This window comes from Strongylocentrotus purpuratus, unplaced genomic scaffold (genome assembly GCF_000002235.5).
Source record: "Strongylocentrotus purpuratus isolate Spur 01 unplaced genomic scaffold, Spur_5.0 spur5_scaffold_18, whole genome shotgun sequence".
In the NCBI taxonomy this organism is placed as follows: domain Eukaryota; kingdom Metazoa; phylum Echinodermata; class Echinoidea; order Camarodonta; family Strongylocentrotidae; genus Strongylocentrotus; species Strongylocentrotus purpuratus.
The window spans coordinates 26,855,699-26,867,229 of NW_022145603.1; the positions used below are offsets into that span (position 1 = coordinate 26,855,699).

Here is an 11,531-nt window from a genome sequence, read left to right on the forward strand (position 1 = left end):
CCAAAAATACCAAAATACAGGTGGTCAAACCAATATAAGTATTGCCATTTAACCTAGTTAACCAACCAAAACGGAGCAACAAAGAATTTACAATTCAATTGAAAATATGATCTACTTATTACTAGCGTATAATAACAAATGTAAATTCTACATCTCGACTCACTGATATTGACTTGACCCAGTAGTTAGAAAATCTAACAATAATATATTTTCTTGCCTTTAAAGGTAAAGACCAGTATTGGAAACGCTCCAATTTAAAAAAAAAATGAAATGGAAGCTCTTATTACCAATCATGTGAAAGAATATGTTTTGAATAATACATGATGATAAAAATGTTGACGGGAAACCGCCTACTAATTGATATATTTGGTAAATTAGTGTATCTCTTGCCTGTTGAGAGATACAAATGCACGTGTCGCGCACGTGTGTGTAGTCCCATATACATCTTTCTGTGGACAGTGATTCTAACTTTATGAAGACTTGGCCAAATTTCTTATCATTTTGATGATTCCAGAACCTTGCAGTACATCTATGCTAGATGATCAACCTTTTCTGATCGATTTCACAATGTTTCTTTCACAATGCAATCGCATGACCATAACTGGTCTTTAGCTTTAAACCTGAGATAACAACAAAACAGAGCAACAATGAATTTACAACTTACTTCTATATTTTGATTGATTGATCCATTTTATTTCAGTAAAAAGAAAACACAAAAAAACGGGTTATAAAAATTTACAATGTACATATAAAAATATAAATATATAAATGTACATATGCAGTTATCAAATCTTCCACAGAGACTGCAGAGGAGGATGCAGTCCAGGGGGGGCATTTAACAAAACTTGTCATCAGTGACAAATGACAGTTTCTGTTATAAGCTAGTGAAATCCTTGCTTCTGATTGGTTACCAACAGATTTGTCACTGATTTTTGTCATTTGTCATTGAATAAAGGCTTTGTGAAACAGGTCCCGAGTGTTAGCATCATGACTTTGCTTCTTTCAAATCCAGTGCCCCGTAATCCAACATGGCCGACAGGAGCACGGATGTTTTCAAGGCTGTGCCATGGATCTGAAAGTAAACAAAGAATTGTGAAGAGGTCAGACCAGAAGCAACAAGTTCAACCAAAAAGTATTCATAGAGCACACTGAGCTACTACAGTGCTATACAAGGAGGGCGTTTCACAAAGATCTGAAGTTGAACTTGTCTCTAAGTTGGACTTAACAATTATGGAAAGCTGTTAGCATCCTTGGAAATATGAACTTTAAGTACTGTACAATAATTTTGTTCAGATATTCAACATTTATGAAAGGGGGAGGATGGTATGTGTGTGTGTGGGGGGAGGATGGTATGTGTGTGTGTGGGGGGGGGGGTGGGTCTTGCACTTTCACTCAAAATAATTTGTTAGAAGACATCAAATCATCCCTCAAAAGGCAATGTGTAAATACGAGAATTCCAATGTTAAAGCTTTACACATGAACAACAATGAATTCTCGACTTATCCATGAATAATTGCTGTATTGGATAATAAAACATGAAATAACTCACTGTATGTCCAAAGCTGCGTTTCCTGCTCTGCGCAGCGCTCTCTCTTGGGTTGGTGGGATAGCGGATCTTCAGACGACGGCTGATGAAATCTGTGCAGTTACACACATTGGCTACCTGAAATCGTGAGAACGTCAACACAGATTATGCCAGACTTCATACAGAAATATCCTGACCAAATTAACTAACAAATCATCTGTTGAGAAACACGCTTTTGAATAAAGGTTAAGACGTTCTGGCTCCAGGCCCAGAACACAAAATATAAATTAACTATTCGTACTTACAAGGACATGTACATATTGTACGAGTACCGGTATTCATATGTAATGGTGTTTTTCCTCCATTTCCAGTCTTGAACCTTGTCTTGCCTTGTCAATTTTCAACCCACTTGGCATTCATTTAAAGTAAAGAGCTGTGGAGGTACTAATAGAATGAGGATTAAGAATTACAATGAACAATTACCGTTTCTGAATATTTGACATACCTCAATATAGTTTCTCTCACTGGGTATCCAGAGCTCTACTGCCATCTGTCTATGCATGCAAGGGAGAAGATTCCTACTAGACACCTCCACAACCCTGTTAAAAAAAACAATCCATTGTTACTTTGAGTTTGAATGCATTTGTTAGCTAAAGTGAAATAATGATATTTTTTTTATAGACAATAGAAATGATGATTATGACAGTAACTAGAATAGCAAATTGCTATGTACACTGTTTTACAGAATCCACTGAAGAGGCTTGGCATGGGAACACTTCTAACATATTATATCTCTACCAATTACTCAATCAAATTTAAAAATCAATAATCTAATCCATTTCGAACCATGAATCTGGACAAATAATCATTAAAATTCTAAATGAAACCATTAATTATACAAAATATCAAACCACTAATTGTTCAAAATATAAACATCATATAAATTTGTATCTAATCTCCAATCTTTACATTTTTTGCAATGACTTTTGTTAAAAAAATTGAATCATGCTTTAACAAGATATTTTTAACAAGATATGAAGTTATCAAGACAGAGAGAGAGAGATTTTTGTCTGTAATCTACAGTGAACAAAGGGGCACACGTTCAACAGAAATAGCCTTTTTTTTACACATTACACTGTGAATGCCTTTTGTATTTTCTCCCCTCCCCCTTTTTTGGATAAAGAACACTTCAAGACCTGAAAGGAATAACAAATATTGAGATGAGATCAGTAAGAGGGGGGAGGGGGTGGATAAAGATAAACTTTAGTACTGGTAATGCGATTGCATTGTGAAAGAAAAGGTGTAAAAAGGATCAGAAACAGTTGATCATGTAGCATGTAAGTATTGCTGTGCACTGCAAGGTTCTGGAGTCATCAAAATCATAATAAATTTGACCGAGTCTTGGTAAAGTAACAAGCACTCACATAGAAAGCTATATATGGGACAACACACATGGTGTCGGGGCTAGTACTACCTTGACTTCCTTGTCTTTCTATGCTCATTACTCAGCCAGTATACATTTTCTTCCAAAATTGTTTGGCACATGTCATTTATTTGTAATCTTGAACATTCAGTGTAAGTTTCGTTTGATTCTGTGAGAATTATCATTTATTTTTTACCAGTACTGGAGTTTATCTTTAACGTCCATTTTTAGAAAGCCACTAACCTGAATGGAAGGTCAAAGGTCGAGATGAGATCAGTGACAATGTGGAGATACTGAAATAAGAGAGCGTTGCTTGAATCCTCTGCTCCTTCACTCACTCCAAAGATTTCAAGCTGTTAAGAATTAGAAAGCAGCAGCATAAATAATCATTACCTTATTCGTTCATGTGTGTGTTTGTTTACGGTTATTTTTGTGTTTGTTTATTTGATTGATTGTTTGTTTGTTTATTTGTTTGTTTGTTTGATTGTTTGTTGATTGACTGCATATTTGTTGGTATTTTTATGTGTTTGTTTCTTTGTCCAGTGAAACATGAGACATCATATTGCCATAAAATCCATGACAACGTCACATATTTGCAACAATAGCAAAAACTGGCGTTTGGTGATGGAGCTAAGAAGTTTATGTCATATTCTGAATCTCCAATACCTATAATTTATCATCTATCTGGCTAAAATTCATGTTACAAATGCCTGACATATTCAGGTATTATCAGGTTCCTGTTTCATAAAACATGTTATCAATAACAAGTAACAATAACTGTTAAAAGCTACTGAAATTGTGGCATCTGATTGGCTGAGAGCTAATTTGTCATAGACATTCAGCATTTGTTATTGAAAACAATTTTTATAAAACAGGGCCCTAAATCTTTTTTGCACATCATAAACAGTGAATTCAGTAGATAGATGAAGTCATAAAAGTGACTGGATGAGCATGTGATAAAAAGATCTGGAGGAAAAAATGTTCTTGAAATGAGTTGATTGAGGAGGCGCAAACTAAGGAATTTTGAGTACTACTGAGCTGGAAGAAACTATGGCAATACAAATCATTAAATATAATTATTTGGGGGATTAATTACCCTGACTAGCAAATTTGCTTTTGTTTTTCCCCCTCCTCATACTGGTTTGTCATCTATAGTCATCATTTCCCCTTTGTCACTTACTTGTTTTTCTCTTTATGTATGTATTCATTTGTACTTTATGATGTACAACAGTACATTATTTTGTATTTGCATGTTTTTTAACTGGAATGTGAAAAAAATTAACAAAAAATGAAAATTTGATAAAGTTCAACAATTTTAATAAACTCACCCTGGAATCCTGGTATTGGTGATGAAGGCCCTGAAATTTTGCAGATTCTGGGAGAAAGTGAAGAGAAAATAATCTTTAACACATATTTCGGCTAATGTAGTCGTTATGAATGTCTTAAAGCCCTACTGTCCTACTTGTAGCTACTTGCTCCCTCTATACAGAAAACTTCCCCTATCGGTGCCTCTTGGTCCCCCATGATCCTCTTTTTCTAATGTTAGTTGAGAGCTGAGTCAATAAGATAGCCAGCTGTCAGTGACCTCGCTGGGTGGTCTAATCCCTTCTGGCCCAGTAGTATTGACGGTCTTTAAATACTCTCAATGCTACATGTACAGATTTGGAATCAAGTATTCTAATTAATTTCATAAACAATATTCAAACATCTAAGAGAAGGTTGAGTTCTGGGGAGAGGTGAAAATAATTTGTGAGCATTATCATTGTTATTATGCAAGTGTGGAAGAACATCAGAGTTAAAATGTCCACTGAAAAGCATGGCTCTTCATATGCCTTCATATTTAAATATGACAACAGCTTAAAAATGAGGCCCGATTTCTATGCCACAAGTTTGGTCCCATATACATCTTTTGTGTTACAGAATTGTCTTTTCGCTCCATTACATTTCGCCAAGCTACCCTTTATACACCACAAATACTAACCTGCAGCTGCATTGTAATGTCTTCCCACTGCAAAACACCTGCAGATCATGAAAAGAAAAACCAAATCAACCAATTAGTCATACTTTTAATTCCATAAAATGCACTTTTGTTTAATAGCAGTAGAAAATATTAAAATGTTCAGCAGTCAAAAATACTATTTATGACCTAAAATGTATTTTTTCTAAAGCTTGGATTAAAAAAAATGATATATGAGCGTTGTGTGTCATATCAATATAGTTTTATAACTTGTTAATTAGTGCATTTCTAAAGTTACAAAATATGTTTTCAATATTCTTGCATGTTTGTCAAACGTGAAGCCCACATCATCATACAGATAACAGTACATCCCAAATGAAAAGAATCATACTTTGTTTCATATTTCATAAAATTAGTACCAATCCCTAAGAAGTGCAAATAAAATGTTTCTGGCCAAATTTTTGAAAATAAATCCCAAACATACACACACAAAAGAAAAATGTTTTATACCAACCTTTGAGGGAGATCGCTGGCTTCTAGTACTGAGTTCATGTAGTAAGCTGTGAAGTGGATGAAGCAGTAAGATTGATGAAACATTTTAGAAAGGACAATCCAATTTCAAATTGTTGCTTTACAACCAAAAATCTTGATCGTTTCAAAACAATTGTCATCAAATTATTGCTTTTTACTTAAGACTAAATTGAAATGTTATAATTTCAGTATTGTTAATGTAACCCCTTACGAAACACTCTTGCTCTTGATGTAACTTGGGCAAAATGTAGTAGCGATCAATCCTTCTATGGCCGAGATCTTGAGAGGACAATCATGCACCCCCTACCTATTCCCCCATCCAGCCTTTTAACCTCTGAAAAAAGCCTAGTCTTTTTATGACGAAAGATTAATGAACAAATATCTGATACCGATATATATTTTGAAATCATGAGGTGGTCAGTTCCTTTAAGATGTTGCTAACTTACCTAGGAAGCCCATGGGTGATGTACCAGCCAGGTGCATGAGGTTCTCACGCGTTTGAATCGCATATGTCTATACAAAATTTGAAGTAAAGTCAAAGGAAAGCAATCAGTGTTTGAAATAATAAGGGCTAGGTCAGTGAAGGATAATGTGCCTCCTTCACTGCTAAAGATTCTTACAGATGTGTAAGTGTATATGCGTGGGGACATGGGGATGCCAAGATGTGCAGGTGAAAGGTGTACATAGTGCCATTAAAAATGTTGCCGGAAATGACTTCCCCCCTGTCTTGGATCCAGGACAACCTCAAGAGGGAGGGCGTTCCACTGTTGAATAGTACGATACAGTCATTACAGCTATGCAACAGAAACAGAAATGATTATCCTTTGACACGAGTGGTCTTTCTAGACAGGTTCTACGATGTGTTCTACAATAAATCATAGAGCAAGATAGTGTAGGTGGCCACCACAGACAGGTGGTCTTTACAGACAGGTGTCTACTAAGATATGTTTGACTGTAAACTTCCTCTACTTATCACAAAATGAATCAAATATTAATCATGTTACTTTTATGAAATGTATTTGTAATTTCTCCTACATCTAATGTTGCGAGATCAATGCAACTGTGTAGTTCAACCCCAGATTGCATCTCAAGATAATGACAAATTCTGGTCCAAACACTTTCAATAATACTCTTACCTCATTAAATTCCTCAGCATTCAAGCCTAGAGCTTCCTGTCAATAAAGGAATATATTAAAAAGAAATTAAAAAACTATGAGAACACATAAGCTTCATACAAAGAGGTGTTCAGAGGTGTAGGGGTCTAGTAGATAAGACACATGACTGTAGATCACAAGGTACAGGGTTCAAATCCCATCCCGGGCTAATGCCTTTGGCAAGATATTAATCTACATTTGCCACTCTCCACTCAGGTGTTGTAAATGGGTACCTGGTAGGAAGAAGCTCCTTGAATGCTTGAGCACCATATCATGGTAGCTCAGCTAAAGCCAGGGTAATAATATGGCCCTCACGGAACAGTATTAATAATGATGAGGCTATCCTGGTTAAACAAGATACATATTATTATTATGTACTCTTTTAAACTAGATTGTCAATTGGCTTGGCTGTTCGGCGGGTATAATACAAGAACATTGTCAGCCTGGGACAGTGCTGATACTATGGGCTTAGTATGGTCATTATTAATCAGTATCACTATTATTATCATCATTAAGCTTACCCTTAAAAGTGGTTTATACATATCAGGCATAGCGAATCTAGTAAAGCCATTGGATGTGAGATGAGATGCAGCCGATAAAACGAGGTCTAATTCCTTGATGACCAGCTCTCCCTCAGTGTAACAGTAGCCTGGGTGAACCATAGGGTGACTGTAAGGAAAGAAATAGTGACATTACTCTTTAAAGGCATTCTTTAACAATTTAAAATATGAGATGCATGGCCCTATGTATTATCAGTGTCTGTGATATGGTGTAATATTGAAGCCCTAAACAAAATTGCGCTTCGAAATGATCATGAAGTGCCTCAAAAAATTAAACATCTTTGAGTGACCAGTTTTTACCATACTCATTCACCCCAATAGACTGTAGTGTTATAAAAACCGTTGGGAAAACAAATTTTTAATCTTCGATTTCCAATCATAAATATCTTGATAATCAGACAGAAGATAAGCTGGGAAAAGTCATGGGGTTCCTGACTGACCTAAAGGTTTATGATTATCATTGCAGCATGAGCTAAATCCAGGATTTTGTTTCAGAATCTGAGACAATGATACCCAATCCCTTTAAGCCATATTGCATGGGAACATGGGCCCCGTTTCATAAACTGTTTACCAATAACAACTGTGGCAATTGACTTCTATGACAAAGTTACTAATAGCCAAGCAAATGCAATGATTTCAATAGCTTATAAGTTTCATGACGAGAGAGTTCAGTATTCCATGGGTTAAACTAATGCAGGAGTGGTTCCATAAAGACTTAAAAAAACAGAAGGGCATTACAAAAACAATGAAAATATAGAGCACATGCAGAACATTGGGAACACTTACAATTGTATTTACAATTGATACATAACTCTTTGCCACCCTCCCCCACCCTCCACATTACCTCCCTGTTATTTACAGCAAGTGTCCATACAATTTGCAAAGGTGAAAATTATGAAGTATAGTGCCGACTACCCCCACCTTTTTTGCTACTATTACTTCTTCTACTACAACTACTTTTGCAGTTATTATGTCTACTACTCCATTTTGAATATACAAGTTTGTGAATAACAATAGCAAACTACTGTCTATCAGCAAGTTAAAACTCGTTTTATTGCATACCATTTTCAACACTAACCACCTTACAAATTGAGTTGTGTAATCTCTATTGAATACTTACTGTGTAGAGATAGACGGGTGTTCTTTTCTAGACTCTAGTGATACAAGTCCATCTCCAACTGTTTCTTTCACAACATTCTCATCACCAACAGGCTAAATGAAAAAGAAGTAAAACCATTCAGAAAAGGTATTGTATGATGTCATTTAGCATTGACCATATCTGTCATTGAAAGGATTTTTATGCTGTACATTTATAATAGATCATCATTGTTGGATTTCGATGGTCTTCGCATGCGCGTTCTCATATATTCTCGAACGAGAATTATGAAGTAAAATATAAGATTTACAAGCAAACATGGAAAGGAGCTAGACACTGAATTCAGACAATGCTTTTGATTTAATAGAATAGCTATAATATTGTGAACTTTATATTCATGAACACATACTTATCATGCATTCCTGTTATGCTTTATCATGTACAGTTTTCACGGAGTCTAGGAAAGAAGAACGGAATAGAGCTGTGGAAGGAGTAAAGATTTGTTCATCAAAGACAGAGTGCATTGCCCTTGATGGTTATGACTCTGAAATAAACTGACACTCCCGTAAAAACCTGAGTCGTTGTCATTTTTCAGCGTTTTGCCTCACAGATTAAACAGGTTAAACAAACCATCAACCCCCCCCCCCCCCCAAAAAAAAAAAAATAAATAAATAAATAAATAAAAAAAATTAAAAAAATTGGTAATCTTTCTACAGATCTTTGTGATAGGCTGCATAGCCCTGTGAAGATTAACAATAGAAGAGAAGAAGAGGAATTTGTAACAAAGCTAAATCATATGTTAATCATTTGCTCACCACGGCATTGTGTAGAGAATTGGGCAAAGCCAGGGCTAGAGGATATAATCTGTTCATCAGGCCATTCAGGGAAGTCTGCGAATTAACAAAAATTATGGTCATCCATTGAATTGAATTGAATTTATTGAACCATGAACATGTCAAGGCAAAACGTACAAAAATAAAAATAGAGTACATACAAAGCAAATATATGGTCAGGGCCACAAAAACAAATTTTTGAATTAACATAAACAAATTAAAATTGAATATGATTCTGGTGTAATAATTTACTTTAAACCTCTGGAATACAATCTAATACAACTCATGGTTTACCAGAGAGAAATTAAAGTTTTATTCTCACAAATGCTGCTAGATGAGCAGATTATCTGCATGATCAACAGGTACAAGTTAGTTTTAGCCCCGACCCCCCACCCCCCCCCCCCCATTCCGGGAACGGAGGGACCACATGCGGGTTCCCAAAATCTCTGGATCGTAACAAAGAAAAAGATCTACCCGTATTGACTTTACACTGAACTTATGCTGAAAAGGGGGGGGGGGTGCTGGGAACACGCATATGCGTACCCTAAATAACACTGAGTTATTAGCAACTTACATTTAAACTTTTCACTTCCTCTCTGATTTTCCGGCCCTCTAGTTGGACTTTCTCTTTGGTCACAGATCCCCCTTTCTGAAAGAGAAACACAAATCGAGAATACTTTATTTTCATTTTCATTCACATTAGATTGAAAATGCATAGTCAATTAAGTTATAGTGTGTAGAAAAATGTGAAGCTTTGATCATTCATCAACCCATTAAACCCAGGAGTAGAGATTTGTTTTCTTTCTTCTCTCTCACTCTCCCCCTTCCCCACCCCTCCCCCTTTTGGGGATGGGGGGGGGGGGGGCACACAACTAGCCTTAACTAGTGCCAACCCCTTCTTTACAACCCTATATGCGCCATAGCTATAATACATACCAAAATATGCCCTCTCCCAAAAAGTTTAGATTTTGTTTAGACAAATTTATTTGTTCACAAACACTTAAAATTACCCCCCCACCCCCATGTTTTTTTAAAGTTTTAAACCTAATCCTGGATATGCCAGAACACCAGCCGTCACCTGTTTACTGAGTTCTTTGGCTCTTGTGTTGAGGGCTTTTTTCTTTCTCTCCATCTGATTCTTCTGTTCTTCAAGATCACAAACCTCCTTCCAGATAGAAATCTAAAAAATACAAAAGAGAATTAAAACAAAAATGTTTTCCAGAGCTTTATTGAACTATTATTAATTACTGAACTGTTTATTTTAATTATGATCCTTTTCATAAGACACAGAATTAAATTTGGAAATTTCTATCTATTAGATCTTGAATGTTTCTAGATCATCAGATTATTGATTATGTAATGTGTCAGTATATTAAGAATACAGATCTTATCTTAATTTTTAGTCTAAGAAAGTTATATTACTCGTTATAAAATCAGTCCTTTCTCTTTGTATCTCATTCATCTTCTTCTTCTTGTTATTTGTAATTATTCCTCCTCCTCTTATAGTTATAGCTCCTCCTCCTCCTCCTTCTTCTTCTTCTCCTCCTCCTCCTTCTCCTTCTGCTGCTTCTTCCTAATCTTTTATAATTCATCATCTTCATCATTATCATATGATTAAAATGTATGATTATCATCATCTCATCTCCATTATATTCATCATCATCACCAGGCATCATACATCATCACACCATGTATTTTCCTTTTGTTACAGAACTCGGTTGAAATTCAATTGCAATTCTAAATTCAGAAGTAAATAAACACACCATTTCTGGAATATTGATGCCCTCCAGCTCCATATTCCTTGCTTCAATACTCTTCTCGAACTTCTCTCCGTCTCGAAGCAATGCGTTAAAATCTAATTCAGGTTTCAAAACAAATGGAACATTTTCTCCTTCTGCTGGAGGAGTGTATAAAGAAGTGGACGAACAACGACGAGGAGCTACAGTCACACCCTTTTCGTTACGGAGTCCAGCTCCCCGATGTCGCCGAACCTCCAGGCATGGCAGTCTATCGTCGTTCCGTTGAGAAGGAGCAGAATTCCTGACCGACATGACGGAATAGTGCATCTTGCGAATATGCATGTATGAGTTTATTCGTCGTGCTACATCAAAAGATCTAAGCTTTACACACATTTCCATCCTTAAAGAATGAATATAAATGTAATGAATAAAATGTTATTTGACTGTGAACTAGGCCTAGATTCGAGTCGTGGATGATTGCCGGGGATGATTACACAACACTCAACAGATTACCCAGGAAGTGATAATACATGTACAAATTACTTCTTTTTAAATTAGTTTTTGAACTTTATTTTTCCAAATGTTAGTTAGCATTAAGCAATGAGATATTCGATTCATGGAAAATATTTCATGAATTGTGAGCCATTTCTCAATGTGTTTATTGGGGGGGGGGGGGGTAGATATATCTAGTCTAGAACTACTTTGTAGGTTAG

The 11,531-nt window shown here is 35.8% G+C and overlaps 1 protein-coding gene across 1 annotated transcript; it reads right to left on the minus strand.

Annotated features, from left to right (window-relative positions):
- Window positions 1-527: 527 nt before the first annotated feature.
- On the minus strand, window positions 528-11,318 carry LOC579912 (serine--tRNA ligase, mitochondrial). Its single transcript, XM_780003.4, has 15 exons — window positions 10,843-11,318; window positions 10,158-10,259; window positions 9,654-9,728; window positions 9,062-9,136; window positions 8,271-8,362; window positions 7,112-7,259; window positions 6,573-6,608; window positions 5,883-5,949; window positions 5,420-5,465; window positions 4,930-4,967; window positions 4,277-4,323; window positions 3,192-3,301; window positions 2,031-2,124; window positions 1,550-1,663; window positions 528-1,072 (listed from the first exon to the last, which is right to left on the minus strand). The coding sequence occupies exons 1-15, from the start codon at window positions 11,215-11,217 to the stop codon at window positions 986-988; spliced, it is 1,506 nt and encodes a 501-aa protein (XP_785096.3). The 5' UTR covers window positions 11,218-11,318; the 3' UTR covers window positions 528-985.
- Window positions 11,319-11,531: the final 213 nt, after the last annotated feature.

What these genes read in the sequence shown, in the direction of transcription:
- LOC579912 (XM_780003.4), bottom strand. Translation starts at nt 11,217, where the DNA reads ATGGAAATGTGTGTAAAGCTTAGATCTTTTGATGTAGCACGACGAATA. An exon ending in GCATCAATATTCCAGAAATG is followed by an intron (nt 10,260 to 10,842) that starts GTGTGTTTATTT and finishes TGTATTTTTTAG; the next exon opens with ATTTCTATCTGGAAGGAGGT. An exon ending in ATTCTCTACACAATGCCGTG is followed by an intron (nt 8,363 to 9,061) that starts GTGAGCAAATGA and finishes TTTTTCATTTAG; the next exon opens with CCTGTTGGTGATGAGAATGT.